At 38.1% G+C, this 23,019-nt stretch overlaps 1 protein-coding gene and 1 long non-coding RNA gene across 2 annotated transcripts in view; one reads left to right on the top strand and one right to left on the bottom strand.

Moving 5' to 3' along the window:
- Positions 1-5,554: 5,554 nt before the first annotated feature.
- The window catches only part of LOC139142512 (protein sax-3-like), a 101,033-nt gene continuing 83,568 nt past the window's right edge, over positions 5,555-23,019 (bottom strand). The window contains exons 12-15 of the mRNA XM_070712468.1: positions 15,952-16,164; positions 15,038-15,149; positions 13,253-13,417; positions 5,555-7,005 (exon numbers count right to left, since the gene is read on the bottom strand). Coding sequence (XP_070568569.1) covers positions 6,816-7,005; positions 13,253-13,417; positions 15,038-15,149; positions 15,952-16,164 — 680 coding nt within the window. The 3' untranslated portion in view covers positions 5,555-6,815. The remainder of the gene's footprint in view (positions 7,006-13,252; positions 13,418-15,037; positions 15,150-15,951; positions 16,165-23,019) is intronic.
- On the top strand, positions 19,834-20,745 carry LOC139142542 (uncharacterized). The gene is made up of 2 exons (XR_011554416.1): positions 19,834-20,176; positions 20,570-20,745. It is a non-coding gene; the product is annotated as an uncharacterized lncRNA (long non-coding RNA).

The following is a 23,019-nucleotide window of genomic DNA, read 5'->3' as shown; positions in this document are numbered from 1 at the left end:
TTCAACCATTCTCTTTCAAAATCAAGAATAAAAATCAGGGGTCACAATGCAAATTTTGGAAGTAGAGAAACAAATTACTCGAGATTTACCGATATTTGAAATTCAAAATGGCTGCCATCCCTGTGTTAACTCTATGGAGAAAAAATACCTTCAAGGACAGTGTGCTCACATTCGGTTTGAATTGGTAAATTCAAGCAATATTTAAACCAGAAAAACAAGAATGACAAAAGCAAATAAGGTCTGCAACCTAGGTACTGGAGGTCAACTTTAGGAACATGCATATCAACTTCTATAGCAATGGGACAAGCAGATCCTACATACATAAGCAAATGTCAACAAAAAAATTAGCCAGAGAAGCCTGACAAAAAGAAAAGGTGGGAGAGTGGGGAAAAAATAAAGAGTGCGAAAAAATGTACAAGAGATCTGGTAAAAAGTAACGCTACATCATCAATCTTCTATCCCCTACCCCCTCCTGAATATCAAATGTTCCACCCCTTACATAAGACCAGCTGGCATGGCAGGAAATGTATTTATAAACTTGGGGATGTTTTAATTAATGCTATGAGTGCTATCATTCAAACGTAAACAGCACTTTTAAATCAGTTACAGATAGTGAAATGCCTTCCACTGTGGGGGGATTACGACATCTGGAATTATCCTGGATCCAAATTTCTCATCACTTCTTGTGTGTCTTACATGCAAAAGTTGCAAAAATTGCTTCGCAATGAAAACATTTACCTCAGCTTTGTTTTCTGGATCAAATTTTACTACAAATCGATATTAAATATGACAAAATTATGTTCACAGCCTTCAAAACTCTCTCACAAAATATCCTGGGTTGGTGTAGGTCATTTAAGGTCACAAACGAAAATTACCTAAAATATAAAAATTTGGGGGTTTCCCAACATTTTGAGCAGAAAATTTATCTCATAACATCTCTCGGGACTTTTGTACCAAATTACAAAGCTATCAGGCAAGTAATTTTGAGAACAAGTTTTCTTGACCAAAAATAACAAAATTGTCTAAAAAATACAAATTTGTATATTTCAGGACAATTTCCACATATCTAACTATTGTCATCTCTAGACATCTGTACACCAAATATAAAAGCTGTCTCTCCAGGGGCTTAAAAAGAATATATCTTTTAAGATTTTTTGACCAAAAATGACAAACATTGCCCCAAAACAGTAATATTTCCAATTTTGTCGTAATTTCAACAATTAGAAGGGTAACACCCTCGCAAACATCCAATCCAAATTTGAGAGCAATTGGGCTAGCAGTTTCAGAGAAGAAGAAATTTTACTTAAAATGAGAAAAGTAACAAAAAAATTCAGCAAAAATACAAAATTCAAGATATCTTCACGATATTCATTAAACTGATTTTGATCAACCTTAGGAACCTGTATACCAAATATCAAAGCTATCAGATTAGTAATTTTTCAATAAAAAAAGTTTTGACCAAAAATTTGGAAAATTGCCCCAAAATTACAAATATTAAAATTTAAATTCAATTTGTACACACTTGACTGAGGTCATCCTGAGGAACATGTATACCAACTTTCAAAGCAATCAGATGAGTGGTTTCAGAGAAAAACATTTTTGGATTAAAAACTGAAAAAATTACCCTAAAAATAGAAACATGCAAATTTCATACCAAATTTTTTAAAACCTACTTTAGAATGCCTAAAGGAATCTGTACCCCAAGTTTCAAACCAATCTGACCAACGGTTACAGAGTTTTAGCAATTAGCAGGGTTTTTCCTTTTTTCCCCTCATTTGCATACTTTTGACACTGACATGTTCATTTGAACAAACTCACATCTCCACCCCTAGGTGCACCTGTACACCAAATACTAAGACAGTAGGTGCTGCGGTTTAGCGGTTTTTGACGTGGAGGGACATACATACATACATACATACATACCGGTACATACATACGTACATACATAGTATACATACATACAGACATGCAAATGGCATGCAAATGAACTATCAGCTTGTACGATTACCTCACATTGGTATACCAAATGTGAGCTAAAAATAAAAATTTTCGATTTTGGAAAAACTAAGACGGTGAAAAGTTTTCTGTCTTCAAGAGCTTTAAAACGAACCCCCACAAGTGGTAGATCAGAAAAGAATTGAAAAAGTGTGAGAGTCTGAATATCTGTCATCGAGGTGCGTTCCACCTTAAATCATACTGTAGATTATGACAGACATGTTTTAACTTTCATTAATCACCATTGTACCTTGGATACAGAGTTTACATTGGTTGTATTGGTACATACGGCCTTTGAGCGCAGTTCTGACAACTGTATCCCTTTAAAGCACCAATAGCTGCAAATGTGTAATACACCGATCTCAAAATATCCTCAAGTTTTCTCATTCTTTGAATGAGACCCATTAAACACTGAAAAAATGTATAACATTGTCATAAGTCTCAAAAGTGCGATGTAAATTCAAACGTTTTAACATCATTATAGATTTCCTGCCATTATCAGAAACTAATCATGTGACAGAGAAAATAAAGGTTACATCAAAATGTTGGTCATCTTGTGTTTGCATTCAAGTAAATGTCATCATGCTTGTTTCTTTTATGATTACGATGTGTATTTGCAGGTAATACTGCATTTTTGTACTTTTCTGTGAGGGCGCCATTTTATGAGGCGGCACCCATTTATTATATAACCCGTTAAAACGTGTAGGCATGGTCCAAATCAGCGAGTAGTGATACTTCTATACATGTCCCTCAGTTAGCACATTTACATGACCTGACTTGGGTTTGAAAATAAAAATATGAAAATATTTAATGTATAAAATTTGCAGCTATTGGGGCTTGAAGAAGCTTTGAATGCGAACATTTTATGAATGATGATGGACCATTGATGCCAAATGACAAACGACGACATAGAAATACCTACTTGGTCCGAGTTGCTTACAGCACAGCTAAAAAATCAATACATTACTTAAACAAATAGCTTAGTAAGTTGTGTTAGGGTACATGTAATAACGATTGTTGTAATGTAGTATCACAGCCTAACCTTTTACTGTACTATATAAGCTACCCATAATGCATCTGATATGATACGATATCAGATGGCCTGACACAATTCAAACAAATTCTGAGAATCGAATGTTTTCATCAGTACAACTGTGTATGTTGATGGCTATACTCAATGGTTGAAAACAAGAATGTACATGTTGGTGGCTTATACTCAATGGTTGAAAACAAGAATGTACGGGTCTCTTTAAATAAAGAAACAACTATACATGGGTGCCTTAAAGTAATTCCCTGAACACAGTTTTAGAAAGATAACATAACTAGATATAGGGTTAAACATTTTTACTATTCACACACTAGACAGAAGAAAACCTCAACCTGTTCACACACTGTTCCCTGTAAGCACGTCCAGTATTGCCATTGATAACAATTGGTTTGGTCCAAACTACGGTGATTAGAAGGACTGTAGGACTGACACCCCTTTGCATTGTAACAAGTCTCATTAACATGTCAATCACATATATGCGATAATGTGATTATCACATCTGAACTAGAATTGTAAATATGAAAAGAATCGTGTGGTAAATTAAGAAAATAAATAGTGACTGATGACTAAGACTAAAATTTTAAATGGCTACAATATAGTCCAACAATTCCTCCTTTTTCAGAATTGAATAATTTCATGGTCGGTAATCACAATTATACTTTAAGCCAAATGATTCCATGATTTGTGGATGACACCTAGTTAAGATTGACCATTCTTTCCACCAAGCCAGGGCAGTGGTAGTGGACTACTAGTTAAGATTGACCATTCTTTCCACCAAGCCAGGGCAGTGGTAGTGGACTACTAATTAAGATTGACCATTCTTTCCACCAAGCCAGGGCAGTGGTAGTGGACTACTAGTTAAGATTGACCATTCTTTCCACCAAGCCAGGGCAGTGGTAGTGGACTACTAGTTAAGATTGACCATTCTTTCCACCAAGCCAGGGCAGTGGTAGTGGACTACTAGTTAAGATTGACCATTCTTTCCACCAAGCCAGGGCAGTGGTAGTGGACTACTAGTTAAGATTGACCATTCTTTCCACCAAGCCAGGGCAGTGGTAGTGGACTACTAGTTAAGATTGACCATTCTTTCCACCAAGCCAGGGCAGTGGTAGTGGACTACTAGTTAAGATTGACCATTCTTTCCACCAAGCCAGGGCAGTGGTAGTGGACTACTAGTTAAGATTGACCATTCTTCCACCAAGCCAGGGCAGTGGTAGTGGACTACTAGTTAAGATTGACCATTCTTTCCACCAAGCCAGGGCAGTGGTAGTGGACTACTGGTTAAGATTGACCATTCTTTCTACCAAGCCAGGGCAGTGGTAGCGGACTACTAGTTAAGATTGACCATTCTTTCCACCAAGCCAGGGCAGTGGTAGTGGACTACTAGTTAAGATTGACCATTCTTTCCACCAAGCCAGGGCAGTGGTAGCGGACTACTAGTTAAGATTGACCATTCTTCCAACCAAGCCAGGGCACTGGTAGCGGACTACTAGTTAAGATTGACCACTCTGTCCGCCAAGCCAGGGCAGTGGTAGTGGACTACTAGTTAAGATTGACCATTCTTTCCACCAAGCCAGGGCAGTGGTAGCGGACTACTAGTTAAGATTGACCATTCTTTCCACCAAGCCAGGGCAGTGGTAGTGGACTACTAGTTAAGATTGACCATTCTTTCCACCAAGCCAGGGCAGTGGTTGTGGACTACTAGATAAGATTGACCATTCTTTCCGTCAAGCCAGGGCGGTGGTAGTGGACTACTAGTTAAGATTGACCATTCTTTCCGCCAAGGCAGGAATGTGGTAGTGGACTACTAGTTAAGATTGAGCATTCTTTCCACCAAGCCAGGGCAGTGGTAGCGGACTACTAGTTAAGATTGACCATTCTTCCAACCAAGCCAGGGCACTGGTAGCGGACTACTAGTTAAGATTGACCACTCTGTCCGCCAAGCCAGGGTAGTGGTAGTGGACTACTAGTTAAGATTGACCATTCTTTCCACCAAGCCAGGGCAGTGGTAGCGGACTACTAGTTAAGATTGACCATTCTTTCCACCAAGCCAGGGCAGTGGTAGCGGACTACTAGTTAAGATTGACCATTCTTTCCGCCAAGCCAGGGCAGTGGTAGTGGACTACTAGATAAGATTGACCATTCTTTCCGTCAAGCCAGGGCGGTGGTAGTGGACTACTAGTTAAGATTGACCATTCTGTCCATCAAGCCAGGGCAGTGGTAGTGGACTACTAGTTAAGATTGACCATTCTTTCCACCAAGCCAGGGCAGTGGTTGTGGACTACTAGATAAGATTGACCATTCTTTCCGTCAAGCCAGGGCGGTGGTAGTGGACTGCATAACTGGGACCAGTAGTCTCCATTCATATTCAAAGAAGTGATTGCATAAGAAGTGATCACATAATGCCAAATTTTAGGCTGAAATATATTCACTGTGTGATTGCTACTGACTTGATTTGCATACTTAAAGTATACTTTGCATAAAGGAATACACTTATTGGGGCATTCAGCATTAGTTTTGAAAGTTGAAACTGGAGAACTTTTAATGTATAATATGGCTAGTTAAAACATGTAAATTTAACTTTTACTCATCAATTATACTGCAAATGTGTGCAATAAATGACCACAGAAATTTACAAGCAAAAACATCACCATCCAAGGGCAAACATCACCATCCAAGGGCAAACATCACCATCCAAGCGCCGCTTCAAGTGATCCTAACATTTATGTATAAGACCACTTCATGGCCCCTTTATGGTGTAACTCTGTTCAAACTACCATAGCTTTGAGCCAAATCAATTAATCTCAATGGTGAGTGTGATGACATGTATACAGGGATGTGGTGCAACATGGTTAGAACTACTGGTACCGTACTAGTAGATGCCTTTCCATACGTAAGGACAAGCTGAAGACTCCAAGATCTTTATATTTAAACAATAACAGGAAATATCAGTTTATGTAAACCTATGTTACAATTTCATTAATGAAGTAATGATTTTTTTTTATTCTAACATTTTTCATACTCTTAATTAAACTTCTGTTAAGTACAGCTGCAACAATTAATGGAAATGATATTATGGAATTGTTGAAGACATCAAAGTGATTTCATTCACATTGCTAACCTAACAACATCAAAATGACTTTTAATTAAACTTACATGAGTAGAAAATATTGTGAGAAAACAGTGAGAAATGGACACTTTCTCGCATTTTGCGAGATTGCTGTGAGATTTCATTTATCCTTGCACTCAATGGGCAAAAATTTATTTTCTCACCATGAATCTGCGAAAAAAAATTACAGTCAATCAGTGAAAATTTGCTTTCACATTTTTTTGCAGCGTGACAGTGAGATATAAAAAACTTGTTGTTTGACTGCGAGAATTTTGTTTCTGGCAGATTCATGGCAGGAAAATAGATTCTCACCCATAAAGTGCAAGAAAAAATAAAATCATGCATCATTCTTGCAAAAAAGTGAGAAAGTGTTTAATTTTCACTATTTTCTTGTAACATTTTCTACTGGTGTTACATGGGAAGTTATTGAAATCAAGTGGTTTTATATTGAATACAATTCTCTTGCTGCACAGACATATCACAAACAGAATGTATAACAGATTTACCATGGACATCTAATGTGCTAAAACTTAATACTGATGAAAAATGCCGCAACTTGATGAAAAGTGGTAAACAAAAGGGTAGATGTACTTGGAATAAAATAATACATTGGATATGTGATAAAATACAAGATAAATGCTTGTCACTCAAATATCAAAATTTTTAATCGTCAGCAATTCCAAAGAAAGGATCCACTATTCTTCCTTCACAACGTTTTAAATTCCTTTTCTTGCCAGGCGCTTTGAAAGAATATTGACTTCCAGTTGATGCATCATTATGATCGCCACCATAGAAACCGTCAACACCTGCTTTCATGCACCATACATATGTATCATCACGTTCACCAACACATCTGGAAAAAAGGAGTTGAAAAAGCTGTCAAAAATTTGGTTGATTGTTCCAAGTAAAGGTACGGCCCACTTCAATTAAAGTGTTGCAAAGCTGACTTAAAGGGCCATTATTTGTAACTTTTGACCATTTTTACCTCGGAAAATTCCATGTTGGAGGCTCACATTTGTTGCAAAATGTTGTTTTACGAAGAAACAAACATGATTAGTGATGTTATAGCCACATAAAACAGCTAATTTTTGTTCAAACGTGTTGCCCTTCCAAGCTCGTTTGTTGACGTCTGGCATGCTCAGCGTGCTGGGGAGAACGCAGATATGGTGACGCCGCGATCACGCCAGATGTACAAGTTCACATTTATTTCGGGATCAAAACAACATTGCGACGTGGATTGCCAGACATCTGGCTACGCAACGTGCTCGGACAATGGACTACGACGTAAGTGCCGGGCATAAGTAATGCATATTTATTTTGAAATTGCTGTAAATGGCTCGCGCAGGTGCAGAAGAATGCCTACGTTGCAATCCGCGTGTCAACAGACTTTGTATTTCTGTCCGGACAAAAATTGAAATTTTCGTTGTAAAATCACATGTTATTTAGTTGTAGGGCACGTAATGTTTCCGAATAATATGCGATTCTCTCTTACTTGACAGGCTATTCAACATGAGCCAGTGATCATTTCAATCAAAACTAACGGAAAAATCGCGAGAAGATACAGCTAATCAGTGTTGTCCTTATATTTAAAAGTAGCCGGGTAATTCAAGAAAGTAGACGGGTGGACTGCGAGGGAGCGAAGCGAACGAGTGGTGAGTGAGCGTAGCGAGGCGAAAAATGAAATTTTGGAGTGGAAATGGTGTTCTCTGGTGGCATCTAAGGTGACATTTAGCTGCGACTGAAACAGTACTTTGTTGTGTGTCTTAGACGTGGCTCACATTCAACAAAACAAACAAACATGATTTTGATTTGTTTGTATTATTTATGTGTCAGACACACTTATGGTTTTATTTGCAGTGAAGATGTAACATTTAATCCTAAATCACCCGCTGTCTGCTCATTTCATTGCTCATTTCCCATTCTTCATTACCGCATAGTAGTTCCCCCAAACCACCAAACTCATTCTATTCTAATCAAAACACATTCGCTTTTGTTTAGAAAAACATCGGCAAGATAATTCACTGTAAGTGTTCGCATTTACGAAAAAAAATGCGTATATAGATAACTCGTAACAATGAAAAAATGCGTAGAGAGTCGATCCATTGGATTGAGTCTATATACACATTTTTTCATTGTTATGAGTTTTCTATACGCAAACGATAATAGTAAAATGTTTGCGAAATTACTCTCCGCGACTGAGCTTAGGCGACAACTAGACGAGATGAGTGCCCGCTTAGCATTAAATTTGTTGAAACATTTCTGTCAATCACTCATTTTGTGTGGAAAGTTTCGGATTCTCTGAGTGTAGTCTGAAAAATCGGCATCGTCGAGTCAGAGGCACGTTACCATGTCAGCTGTGCCTAATAACTTACACCCGTGGCCACTTTAGTGTTGATCAAGCCTGTCTGGTGCAAGCAGAAATTCTGTCTGCAGAAGGGTGATAAAACGGTTACTTTACCCTGTATCAGTGGTGATATCGGTACCTACTATCGGTACCCCATGGACACGCCGATTAGCCTGAAATTACGGAGTGATTATAAAATACACTGTATACAAATGATGTTGACCACGGCATTTGCCCTATCAGTATTTAGTTTCAGGTAAAACTCATGTGTTTCAAATGCAGTCAGTGTTACAGAACATCACACATTTTGTGCTGATTTCAATATTGCAGTGAATGAATACCAACGATACTATATCATGTTTAGTAAGTGTCGTGTTCAGACTTTGTTCAGACGCGGGAATTGAGAAAATGCCACTGAGAAAATGTTAGCAATTAAATTACAGACATCGCCCGTCTTGATTGCAAAACTTTCGAAATAGACATTACTTGCACTAAGCCATGTTTCTTTCCTACAAACCGTAAATAAACTTACTCCAATTTCACTTGGTACGGAAAGGTAAGAGTAAGTACAGTCGGGGTAGCATTTTACATGTACATGTATTCATATGTGTGTAACCATGAACGACACTTTTCTCATCCCGGTTGAAGGGAATCTGTCCTGATACATGTATATCTCTTCCAAACTTTTCTGGCTCCCTCCACGCTTATCTTAAAACGGTCGCTTGCTTGTTTTTTGTAGCTCCTCGTGGTACCTCGCTAGATGCCAAATTGTCACCACAATGTCTTATATTTTGAACAATCAAGCTGCCCACGTCCTTACTGAAGGATTTTCCCGTATGATATTCGTTGTTATTGATGTTCATTGTCGGAGTGCAGACTTACAGCGTGTCTACAGTGCAGTGTTGTGATCGATTTGAATTGGGCAGGCGAGACATTTTAGTAGAACGTTATCTCAATCCTAACAGTGGGGTGCCGATAGTGAACCTTGCATTTATTACACCGACCACCACTTTGTTTCGTTTATACAAACATAATTTTTGCTTGCACCAGACAGGCTTAATCAACACTAAAGTGGCCACGGGTGTATTACGTTGCTAACTTTCAGGCTAGCGATAGTTTCTGAAACTTATGACACAAAGTGAGTGATTGACAGAAATGTTGCAACAAATTAAATGCAAACCGTGCGCGATCATCGCGTCTCGCTGTCCCCAAATTCGGAAGGAAACAACTCTATTTTCTTTCAAAGTTCCATGAGTCCGTGGAAAAAAATGATTCAGAGGGTCCATCGAAATACACTATCAGGCAACCCAACATGGAGAACATGGAGAGGCGCAGTGAAATTGAACCCATGCCGGAATCCACGACGTATTGTCCTGTTGTCTTAAGCAACAGGGGATCAGCGCCATGGTGAAGCCGTGAGCCGTGACGATGATGCGCCGGTCGGCAACGGTCGGCAACACACATGCCTGTCACCGTGGATTCTAGTACGTAAAATAATCAATGAAAAAAAAATACCCATTCAAATAAACAGTTGCTTCTAAAAAAATCAGTTCTAGCTCATTTTTTTTAATCTAGAAAATGCGTCGGTATTGCTCTGAGAATAACTTGATTTGTTGAGAAGATCATACTCGTAGTGACCGTGACGTTGGCAGCCAGCGCGGCGGCGGAAAACTAGCTGCAGTCTCATGAACTTCGAATCGTCGATCAAAATCACATCTTTTCGGCGCTTTTTTCTCACAAATTCAAAGTTTTTCATACATAAAGTAAATTAATATATTTTTGGAATCAAGTACACCTTTCGAACGGGCTTTCTTCGGGAAAAAATATTCCATCGGCAATGTGCTAGTGGCAGACGCCACATTTCTCTTTGACGCCATCGTTAAAAATCATGACCTAAGATGACCTTCATACTAACACAGAGTAAGATAGACAGAGTAGCAACACTTGCATGCCTTTTGTTCCATGGTCGTCTCGGTAGACTATTGGCTTTTATATTAAAATGAGCTCCAAAGGTGTTAAACTTTTTGGAGGCTTTGTTTGTGGTTGATGATTACACGAGATTATGCGAAAAATACGACGAGATGGCATTGTACTGCCAGTCGCGTAGCAACCATAATTACTTTGTGAGCTCTCAGGCCAGAAACACTGCTTCACGCCAATCAAAACATAACACGGCAGTAGTTTCATAAACATGTCCTTCCTTGACGCACGTGTAAAAGAGGGTACGACTGACCGTAAACCATTGAGTATGACCAGACAGTATCGATAAAAGACTTTCAAATTTGGTTCAAACACACTCATTATATATTCATAAAAATATGAGAGGAATTTTTAAAACGGTAAAACTCGTTTTCCTGAAGCTCAAAACACTCCCGTTTTCGCCAGCACGTCAATTCTGCTCAGCACCACACGACAACAACAACACAAACTTTGCCGAACATATTTTCCCTTAACAATTGGCGAAAATCCGAAAACTACCGAAGGATTCATGGTCGGCACTCTTCGGAAAAGAGAGGCGAGAGCAACCTGAGGCGTGGCGAACATGGATGGGTTATGTAACCGCTTCACGCCTTGAACAATACCCGTTGCCACTCTATCTATCTTTCTCTATGATACTAATCAAACCAATTACACTGCTCGTAACAAAGACAACACCATAGGCGCGTCCATCAGCCAATCACACTGGGCTCAAAAAGCCACAAACGGGTATTTAGAAACTGTTTTATGTTTGTGCAGTTCCATGCGGGGGAATGGGGTCGCGAAACTGCTAATCGTACGTGTGCCGTCTAACAGCTGGCAGTACAATACCGAAATTACAGGTCTATAAAAATAATCTAATGACGTTAAAAGTAGCCGGGAAAAAAATGCAAAACAGCCGGGTTATTTACCCGGCACCCGGCTTCTAAGGACAACACTGGCTAATGGAACTTTAATTCTTCAAAGTAAGGTGTTGCAAGGCTGACTACTGCAATGTTAAGCATAGCAAGGCTGACTTCTTCGATGTACAGTGTTGCAAGGCTGACTACTGCAATGTTAAGCATAGCAAGGCTGACTTCTTCGATGTAAAGTGTTGCAAGGCTGACTACTGCAATGCTAAGTGTAGCACGGCTGACTTCTACAATGTAAAGTGTTGCAAGGCTGACTACATTGAACTTCAATGTAATCTGCTGCAATAACTTTGTTATTTGACGCTATTTGACCTTTGACCTCATAACACCTTTACGTCAACATAGTTAAAAAAAAAGCAAGAGGAGATTTTGCGTTTATAGCAAAAATACTTCATGCAGTGAACGATGGATATTTCAAAACCTGTGACTGACTTAAGAGTGAAATTATGTTGCTGATCTACAAAGTCTACCATGTGCACTGCACTGTGTGGTTTGAAATTTCATTCTGTGCGCTTTGCACTGGACAAGTTCAGTCTGCCTGCGTTCTCTTAGTGCAGTGTACAACATCATAAAAACCCTCTAATTTTCAATTTTCTTTGTGGTATAATTGGACTACAAAGGTGTATAATGATTCACAAAATACTGGGATTTATGTTCTACTATGTTTAGGTATTGTCCGCCTGTCTGGGACAATACCTCCACTGCATGATATACTTGGGACATAAATCCTGGTATTTTGTAAATAACCTGATATTATCAAGTAATAACTCAGGTTGATTGCTTGCATCTTGGTGTACATCTAGAAGACTAACTCCATAACACTAACATCCACATAGTGGTTGTTATGCATGCTATTTGGCTTTTGATATTTTAGTTGATTAATGAAGGCAAAGTGACCCAGTTGACCTTAATTATTCGAAGTGACCCAGTCTGCAATCAACAGCATAGGTTGTTGACCTTGATGAAGGTCAAAGTGACCCCGTTGACCTTGATGATCAAAGTGACTCAGTCCGTAATCATCAGCATAGGTTGGTTTTGATGAAGGTCAAAGTGACCCAGTCTGTGATTAACAACATAGGTTGACCATGAAGTTCAAAGTTACCTGGTCTATGATTAACGGCATAGGTTGTCCCTCAACTTTAAAACAAAAATTAATTTACTGCTTAAACTTTCAAAGAAAACTTAAAAAACCCTATGAACAGCATATTGTCAACAAGAACTAATGCACACACTGAGGACTCATGTGATGCAAAGTGTGAAGGTGAGAAAATCAGAAAATCCACAAACATTCAAATTGATATTTTGGTGTTACATAGCATATGGGATGAGAAGATGAGCTCATTCACCCCAGTTTGATACTTTGATGTTATACAGAGTGTGATAAGATTAGAAAATCCAAAAATCTACCATCTCAATTTGATATTTTGATGTTATACCGGTATCGAGTGTTATAAGATTAGAAAATCCAAAAATCCACTATCTCAATTTGATATTTTGATGTTATACCGGTATCGAGTGTGATAAGATTAGAAAATCCAAAAATCCACTATCTCAATTTGATATTTTGATGTTCTATAGAGTGTGATTCAAATGTGTATATCAAAAGTTGATATCAAGACTTCATCATAGACAATCTAGAATCCTGCAGAATGTTGTGTACTTCTAAGTTTTAAGAAGCATAATACCAGGGAATCATACAAGCTTATTCAATAACTCTCGATAAGTTAATCAAAGAAATGACACCTCACTCCCTTTACCAAATTATCCTTTCCTTAGTAATGCATATACATTGATGAGCAATATGAAAAAACAAAACAAATATGTAACTGATAAACAAGACCGCAGAACTTGTTCATTGAATACAGCACCTGCAATAGTCATCTCGCTGATCACCGTCTTCATCCTTCATATACCAGGTTCCTTCAAAGCCAACATCTAAATCAGCCGTTGATTGGTAGTTGTGTTGGCTGTCTCCCTCGGTGCCAGCTAATGCACAGGATAATTGGAAACCAGAATCTCCTGCTGCTATCACTCTGTCATTAAAAACAACAATGATTTCATTGCCATTGTTGCTACAGTGAACTATTGTACATGAGACAACCAGGAATTAGTTTTAACTAGAAAGCATTTGCAAACAAAAGCGAAGTTCCAGAGACCGGAGCAGCAGAAGAAAAAAGAGTGTGTGACAAAGATTGGTGCAGAATGAAAGAGTGCTTGGGATTTTAATATGCAAGCACGTACCTATAGTGTGGGCTGATACAACAACAGAATACAACTAAAAGCAAGGCAGTCCAGGGAATTATAGTACACAGATTACAAATGCCTACATGTACGGTAAAATTCAACAGATACATACCGGGGCGACAACGCATTGAAATGTATATCAGACGAGAGGAGACATCGGACCTAGGCCGTTGAACTTAAAAACCGAGGCCACATGCATTTTCATTTGATTAAAATCAATTAACGCTTCATCTGTTAAGAGTTTTTACCACTGACTAAAACATTTTCATTGCTATGTCGCTGTTTTCAAAAGATACTGACCGTTTGATCTTGGAGAGTACTTTAAGTTGAGTAGCTTTTTCGTGCAGCCAACGCATGCTGGTGCGGTGACAGACAGTGCACTATGAATACCTATAGCTCTGCATGGCAGGGCTGTGTGTTACCGGCGTTAAACAGCCTCCCACCACAGTCCTGCAGACTGATATAGAAAAAACTGCTGGTGGCTCCTCAGAAATACGGCAGGCAGTTTCTCCGCCGAAACAGCCGATTTTGAATCCAAATTTTGCATTGATCTTCGCTTTCGAGCACACCCACCTCGCCTAGGTACACGATGTGCCCAGACGCGCTTATAAACTTACGCAAAAGCCTACTTTTCTCTCTCTACGCAAGGGAAGCATTCGTATCCGCCGCCCTTGTTAATCTCATTCAACCCATGAGCACTCGGGCGAAAACCAGCGTGAGTCTCAACCATAGGAAGGCATATAATGTAACAGTATAGCGCCACGTACGGCGAGTATTTAGAGAAAAATAAAAATTAAAAAGCAACAAAAAGCAAAGCGAAAGAAAGCTAGAATTATTAATAGCTGAACGCAATTTGATATTTGTGCAATGCAAAATAAAAAATAAATAAATAAACAAACAAGAAATGCCCGTAAAACCAATCCGAGCTGAGTGATGACGTCATAAGCGTGTCGCAATGCATTCTTGGTAATGAAGGTAAAATTTGTATATAGCATGTTCTATGGTAGTAATACGAGAAAAAGAAAGAAAGAAAGAAGGAAAGTGAGCAAAAAGTAACAGTTCCAGAGCTGGTCTCTGGAACTAATTAATCATAAAAATCTTATTTGCTCATTGTGTACTATAGCTGTACACTGGTTATTGTAGACACCACTCCTAAAATACGGCAAAATTTGTCTTCGTTTAGTCTCTTGTAGTCTCATCCCTTACTGAAAATAATACCTTAGGTATACTTTTTCAGACTAAATATTTACTATTTAGGTATACCTGAATCATTGCATTTGGTCTGTCAATGACACAGGGCTCTCGAATCATTGCATTTGGTCTGTCAATGACACAGGGCTCTCAATTTGATTAAAACCAGTCAATAATGTGTTATTATTTATAACACTATGCTTTTATTCAGGACCTACCTGCAGAAATCATTTGCTGCACCTTGTCCCTGTACATCAACCCATCCACGGAAATATCCCTCTAACCCAGGGTCAGTGATGTCATAACGTCGCTTTTTAATATCAGTTCCACCTTCAAAACACATGGGAATGAAATGAATTTATTAAACTCCATACAGTTAAAAAAGTTATGGAGGTACTGGAAATTTAGTGAAGTAACAAATACTAGACTTTGTAACAACATGTTTATTGTGTTATTTTGTAGACAAGTTTATACTTGGACGACTTGGACGACTTTAAATTGAGAATTCTATCACACCAGTGTGATTATGGTGCATCAACAATCTTATTGATCAAAACGTCAAACTCCACAAGAGGCATTCGCAATTGCTATTGCATATATATGATTTCAATTAGTCAAAATCTCATTAATATCTGTCTAGGTGTGGTTTTAGTTGCTTTAACCTATTACACTCACACAGAAGAATCTGTTCTCTAATGTTATTGAGGTTTTAAGAAGTGAGAAGTCGTCATCACAATGCCTAGGTTTTAAAAGTGTGAACACTGCATAATGTGTTGTGTACAGTACAGGATGTGGTGTGTACAGATAAAAAAGGTGCGTTATGTAAAGTAATATTGTCAGAAATATTTCCCACTGTACTGAAGTACAATCGAGATCTATATAAGATAAAGGAAGCAGTACTAAAAATGAAGGGTGTGTACCTTAACATCATACCTTGTTTTACCAGTGTCTAAACATGATATCATACATGTACCTTTGACTTCAGTGTCATAACTCAATACCTTTGATGTACCAGTGTCTTAACTCAATGTCTTTAAGACTTCAGTGTCTTATCATCATACCCTTTGACTCTGTCATACACCTTTCACTAAAGTGCCTTAACATCAGAAAGCTTTGTTTTTCAAAGACCTACCTATGCAGGGTTTACAGGTTGGTGGCTGTTTGTGCATTGGAGTAGAAAATTCAGCTTGACTCATCATTGTAGTCATATCATCTGATGTATTTTCTTTCATCATTTCAGGATCAGAGACAGATGATGGCATTGTTGTGGTTGGTTTTTCTGATGCCATAAGTGTTGGTATTGCTGTTGATACTCTTGTACTGCGCATCTGATCTGTTGTAAGACCTATCAAAATATATCAGCAGTTAGCAACTCAATAATTTTCTAGGAATCAAAAAAGTGTTTGCCTGAAGTTCAATGCACTAAGTGAAAAATAATTAATTTCAAAGACTTAAATGTTCCCAATAAAAAATTGCTTTGATCCTTTCATGATTCTATAATTGGAATGCATTATATTCTTATTATATCATACCAGTATATTGATGGCGCAAATACAGCGATCTGATTGGTCGAGACGCGCAAAGAACCGTGGTATATTGGGCATATACCACGACTGGCATATATGTGCAAGCTCTCAGCTTGAGAAAAAATCCATTTTTGACGTTCCACGTCAGAATTTCAATATACTGTTATGATATAATATATCGCTTGTGCATATATGTCGTGAACTGGTCAAAATCTCGTGGTATACCGTCGCTAGGTGTGCTTTATTTTTTAATGTTTTCTAATTACTATATTCCAATTGACTATTTGCAAAGTAATTTCCATATAGAGTCAGGTTGAATTTTTTACTGGAAAAATTTCACTAACTAATGCACACATAAAAAATAAATAAATGAGAAATGAACAGCACTGAAAGCACTCACAAGTGAGACAAAAATAGTGTCACACTAGGCTCCTCTTTTTATCACTATCCAGTGATATTATTTTGGCGTGTTATTCTCCCCACATCTTTACAGCCAATAAGCATGTAAAAAATGTTTGAAAGTTGATATGAATGTATTTTACCAGAGTAAAAGTGGTAAAAGTTGTGTTCAACAAATGTGATATTGAAATTTCACTGAAAGTGGCACTTCACTATTCATTTCTGCAGGGAAAACAAATAACAATTTTTTCCCTATACAAAACTTGCAATATATGTGCATTTGATGATTGATGTAAATGTAGGGTTGTTAGAAGTGCATATGTATACAACAAATATGATACTGGAATTATACCTGAAAATGTTAACTCACTTTTTAGCTCTATAAACGGGAGCTACCAATACTTTTAAAATTGTAGGTAGCATACGGAAAAAATACCGCAATTATACGGTGTCGCTCACATTTGATCAGAATTGGTACATACCAGTATGGGTACCAAAGATCAACAATTAATGTGCAGGAAAATTCTGTTTTCCATGTTATGACAATGATTTCTGCACAGTACAACCAGAAAAAATACAAGAAATATTTAAACCAGAAAAACAAGTTGACAAAAGTTGGACACGCTGCTACAGAGAAATAGATGTTTTGATCAAAAAAGGGCAAAAATTGTCCTAAAAACACAAATATTGAAATTTCACCACTTTTTTAGCAAACCGCTTCTCAGCTTGTCAAAAGATGACCTGCAACATTTCGCGAAATCTATCAGCAATATAAATCACTGGGCCATATGTATGTTGTAGTTACAGCACACAATCTTATTTGCGCTAGTGATATGGATGTACATTGTATCCCCAGACAGCGTTGAACTAAAATAAATTATAAATCTGAAAATTTACTCAGAAAAAAAAATTAGCACAGCTTTTCTTATTTGAAAAAAAATGTTTTAGAAATTTACAATTGTAGAAAAGTGTTCACAATTTCATTGTGACCACCCCCTCCCAAGATCTAATGGTCCATCCCTTAGTTTGAGCAGGTCTGTTAATATGTAACAGTTCATAAACAATGACAGGAAATGACTCAAGCTCAGTGGAGTAGCATGCTGGCATGCCAATTAACACTCCTGAACATTTGCAGAATTTCCCTTTTTCTTACCTCATTTGCACATTTTTGACACTGATGTGTTCATTTGAACAAATTCACATCTTAACCCCTACATCTACCTGTACACCAAATACTGAGACGGTAGCTTTGGCGGTATGGGAGCCTTTGTGTGTGACGGACATACATCCGCACATACCCACAAATATACAGACACAGACGCCACTCGGACTCATCATATAAGCTCTTTTTGGTATTTATATATAAAACCAAATATGAGCTAAAAATACCGCAATTATAGGGTGTCGCTCAAACTGATCAGAATTAGTACATATACCAAAGATCAACAATACGTGTTTTTTCTATCTGTTCAGTGCACGAAAATTATACATTGATGTTATGACAATTTCTGCACAGTACAACCAGAAAAACAACAAGAAATATTTAAACCAGAAAACCAAGAATGACAAAAGTAAATAAGGTCTGAAACTTTAGGTAAGGTCAACTTTAGCAACTGCCCTTATGAAAAATGAAACTGTGCGGTAGCTCTGCTGTAGACTAGCGGCAGCTCTGCCGTAGAGTTGCTGCACTAGTGCTGCACAGGAAAGCTGTGCAAGAGAGGCTGTGCAGGAAAATGCAGCTAGCTGCACAGTTTCTGCACAGTATTAATCTGAGCAGAAACTGTGCAGCAGGAGACAAAACTGTGCAGCTTCTGTGCAATAATCTCCATACTGTACACCTTGTGTGCGGCAAATGTAAAATGTGTACAGCTTGTGTAAACAGACCTTGAAGTGTGCAGCTTGTGTGCAGCAGGCCATCAAAGTGTGCAGCTTGTGTGCCAGAAATGACAATTACGTGTACAGATTGTTATTGGTTATTGCTGCAAATATATGGAGCAACACATGATGGGCACATTGCCGACTATTTCATTACCGGGAGTAACAGTGTACCATTGCACTTCGTGACCAGTCATATTCAAGAAAACAAAACTGACCTTTCATTTATATTTGCATTCATTTATTTTTTAAACAGACAATCCAACTTTTAAATTATAAAAACTGTTAGATAATGGCTGAGCTTTTAAAGCACAGTTCAGCTGGTGAAAGCGACACAGGCCTAAACTCAACAACATTGCAGGATGATGGATATAAAGAGTACATCTAGTGACATGTAACATCATTAGATGAGTACCCCCTTCGACGATCTGGTTTGGTAAATCAAGGTTCAATAGACAACTGAATTTTTAGGAAAACAAATTTTAAAACAGGGACTTGTCTGACTTGCAAGTTAAACTCTGTATTTTGTGCGAGTGATACCAAAATGCACTGAAACAGTTTCGAACAAAATCTATGATGGTCTGTAACTTGTGTAAGGACGCGTCGTAGACTTTTGTTACTACAAATCTGTACCTTAAAAATATCGACAGATGAGAACTTTTCATTGTAGAGAAACAAACAAATAAACTTCAATGTCGCAGGACCCGCTACTAGTACCTTGGCTCCAAGCAGGGCCGTGGACGTGCTCAGACGCTATCAGTGTATACATTATACGGTACGTACGTACAGTGCCCAGCACTGGAAGCAAAGTCTGTGTCCTGTCATCGCTAACAAAATCTCGCTTTCTGTTATGACTGGATTGATATTCAATGCTTGTCCATGTTTTCAGCGTTAGATAATTGCCGAGCACAATTTTGGGGTGTTTCACACCCCACCCCGACCGCTGTACGAAAATCCAATACGCTGCTTCGCCAACGTCCAGCGCTGAGCTGCAGCCGACATGTTTACACTCTGAGGTCACGGTTCATCAAGTTCAGTTCGCGCATTGATATTGAATCTTCGTGTTGAAAGAAATTTTACTCTATTTTGAGTCTTTCTATGATGAAAATAACCAGTTTCATTATACTTGTAAATTGGGTGCTCTATCAAGTATAAAACATAACGGATTGGTGAATAATTAGAGTCAATTCCAGCGTTTAAAAACGGAACTACATTATAAATCGCGTAATGATTTATAGATCGCACTTCCGTTAACGTCATGAGGCTTGATCGGCGCGAAGTTAGATTTTGGTACCATCGGCTGTGTACTTGTTGTCAGGGAGTTATCTAGTGGACAATTTTGTGATCTTTCTATGGAATCGCCAGGCAAATGATATCACAGTGTTGGAAAAACGTGTGTACAGCACCAGAGATAGACGGGTTTCAAAATTTGTGAACGCGAACAGCAGTAAAAATGCTCACTATGTTTTCTAAGTATGTACACACGGTTCGGAGAGACCTGCAACCGGAACCGGGATCGAATCATCCAGCCTCTGCGAGCAATTCTCAAATGTACCGGTAAGTCAATGTACCGTCCGTCTGTTCATCGCTATAATGTTCTGTAATCGTTGCATTGCTATGTTTAGCAACAGATGAATTTTCGTTGAGTACTGATTCATACTGAATTCACTTTCGTTTCACAACAGTTACAGTAAAGTGCTGAGATTTTTGCAGATTGTCGCCCGTCGCCGCCGTTGGTATGTAAACAACATAGGGCGAGCTGTCCGCTGTTTGACATTTGATCATTATTAATTTAATAATCATAAATGTATATGCATTTTTTGCTTCAAGTTTTCAACTTGTTTGTCTCTTTTCAAATAATTATTGATGTCTTTCATCAAATTGCGATGTTTAAATGTGTGGTCAAACGGTAAAGACTTATACTCTTCCCTGAACGATTTGTATTTTCAGAATGCATAGTGAGGAAGGGACAAGAAATTCAGAGAACAGAAAGCAAAATCGCAGCCTATGACAGTAATGTAAATGTTACATGAAACTTCTCGAGTCAAAAGAAATTCTCTTGAAGATACTTGTGGCATGAAATGAACATGGCATTTAAAATAAATCGTACCACAATTTGAATTTAATCTTTTTTTCTCTATGTCTTTTTATTTAACAATTACTTTATTTGCGCTGACCATTTTTTCTTGTGAAACTGGTATTTCAGAGCTTAGTTGGATAAAACACATCTTGTGCTTTCCACAGTCTGTCAGGTTTTCAACGGTGTCACCGTCATGGTGTCACTAACATTGGCCATGTTTACACAAGCGATTTTACAACTTCTGTGTACATATCTGAGCTGAACGTATTATATCGTTGGAAAAGATAAAAACGTTGAAACTTATGGTACAATACAAGAAATTTTGCTGTCACTTAATTGTGTTGCTTCTTTGGTTTTCAGTATCTATCGTCTATTTAATAATGTATTCGTTTTCTTACTGTTGCTGAAATTGGTAAAAGTTTATCCCACAGCTGACTGCTGTGGAATTATGCCAACTTATGAAGGAAAGTTTGCATTTTGTAGTTTACGGCAAATCTGCAGTAACATGCAAAATAATTTGCCGCAAATTTTACCTACTCCTGGTAGCTGTCCTGCAAGATGCCACAATTTTCTGTGAAGTTCCTGCACAGTCTTTCATGTACTCTGTAGTTCAAAGGGCTGTTGTGCAAACACAGGCTTCCACATTTCTAACACAAAGTTACTGCAGTTACTGTTTTCAGCATCTCTTGCATTATATATTTGCTCAGTGCAGCTAATGTGTATAATGCGAAAGAATCACCTTACAGCAAAGCCGCTGCAACTTGTTGTATTGTTGCACAGTTCCTGCACAAAGCTACCGCACAGTTACTGTTTTCATTGCTTCTTGCACCTGTGCGGCAGCAACTAATTTGCATGAGAAAAATCGCCTTACAGCAGAGCTGCCGCAACCTGCTGTATATTGCTGCACAGTTCCTGCACAAAGCTGCCGCACAGTTACTGTTTTTATCATTTCTTGCGCCTGTGCGGCAGCAGCTAATTTGCATGCGAAAAAGTCGCCTTACAGTTGAGTTACAGTAATTGTCTGTTGCACTAGTGCCGCACCTGTGCAGGAACACTGTGCAGCAGGCTAAAATTTTCATGCATAGCAGAGAATCTTTCAACCATGGATGTACAAAAATAGACATCCATGGTTTCAGCAGGTCTGTTAATATGTCACAGTTCATAAACAATGACAGGAAGTGACCAATTAGCTGTTTCAGTTACTGCTACCACTCCCAAACATAATAGATACCCTGCATACAAAAATAGGTTAAAGGTCAAAATCCTCTTATTCAGATGTGTGGGCTGATTCAGTTACTGCCACCACTCCTGCACGTTTGCAGGATTTCCCTTTTTCTTAGTACCTCATTTGCACATTTTTGACACTGATGTGTTCATTTGAACAAATTCACATCTCAACCCCTGCATCTACCTGTACATCAAATACTGAGATGGTAGCTTTGGCGGTATGGGAGCCTTTGCATGTGACTGATATACATCCGCACATACATACCCACAAATATACATACAGACATACAGACGCCACCGACTCATCATATAAGCTCTTTTTGGTATTTATAGATAAAACTAAATATGAGCTAAAAAGTTATTGTAAAATATTTGTGTTCAGCACTTTTGAGTAGCATATCCTTTTTAAGCAGCAGGATTTCCGGGGAAAACCAGAATGAACAAGTAGTTCAACTTGTCACTATCAATACAAATTTTATGAAAGAGAGATTGGCATAATTTGTCTCTTTACTGCTGAAGTATATGTTAATACTTGTGTTTAAAGATGCCTTGTATGACTCAGACTCCTAAGGAAATATTTCTAATTCTTTTAGAATGACCCAAGAACAATTAGTCCATTAAGGACATTGTGCCTTAAAGGGGCATTCATATTTAATCTACGGTTATGTGAATATAGTTTTGAGTGCCTGGTAAAAGCCGATTCTTTTAAGAGCATATTAGGAAGTACGGATGTTTCAAAATTAATCTTTTGGTAGATACAATTAGCGTGATCAGATCATGACCATTTCTTGAGCTGAACTCTTTCTGTGGCTGTTTCATTTAATAGGATTTGAGGAATGTCAATTTGTCTTCTAACCCTTTGAGTACTGAAATTTTTCCAACCAAAATTTTACTGCAAATTTTGCCAATTTTTTTGAATTTCCTGTAATTTTTGATAATTTTGGACCATATTCAAAGAACTTTTCATGGGCTACTGTTTTGATCAAAATTTTGGGAAAAATCCAAAAAATAACGTCTAGATCTGAAAAAATTTGGCTGGATTTATAACATTTTTAGAGGAAAAAAAAATTGAATTTGGCCTTCAAAGGATTAA

This window comes from Ptychodera flava, chromosome 1 (genome assembly GCF_041260155.1).
Source record: "Ptychodera flava strain L36383 chromosome 1, AS_Pfla_20210202, whole genome shotgun sequence".
Classification (NCBI taxonomy): Eukaryota; Metazoa; Hemichordata; class Enteropneusta; family Ptychoderidae; genus Ptychodera; species Ptychodera flava.
The sequence above is the reverse complement of the archived record's forward strand: the minus strand, read 5'-3'. Positions and strand labels throughout refer to the sequence as shown.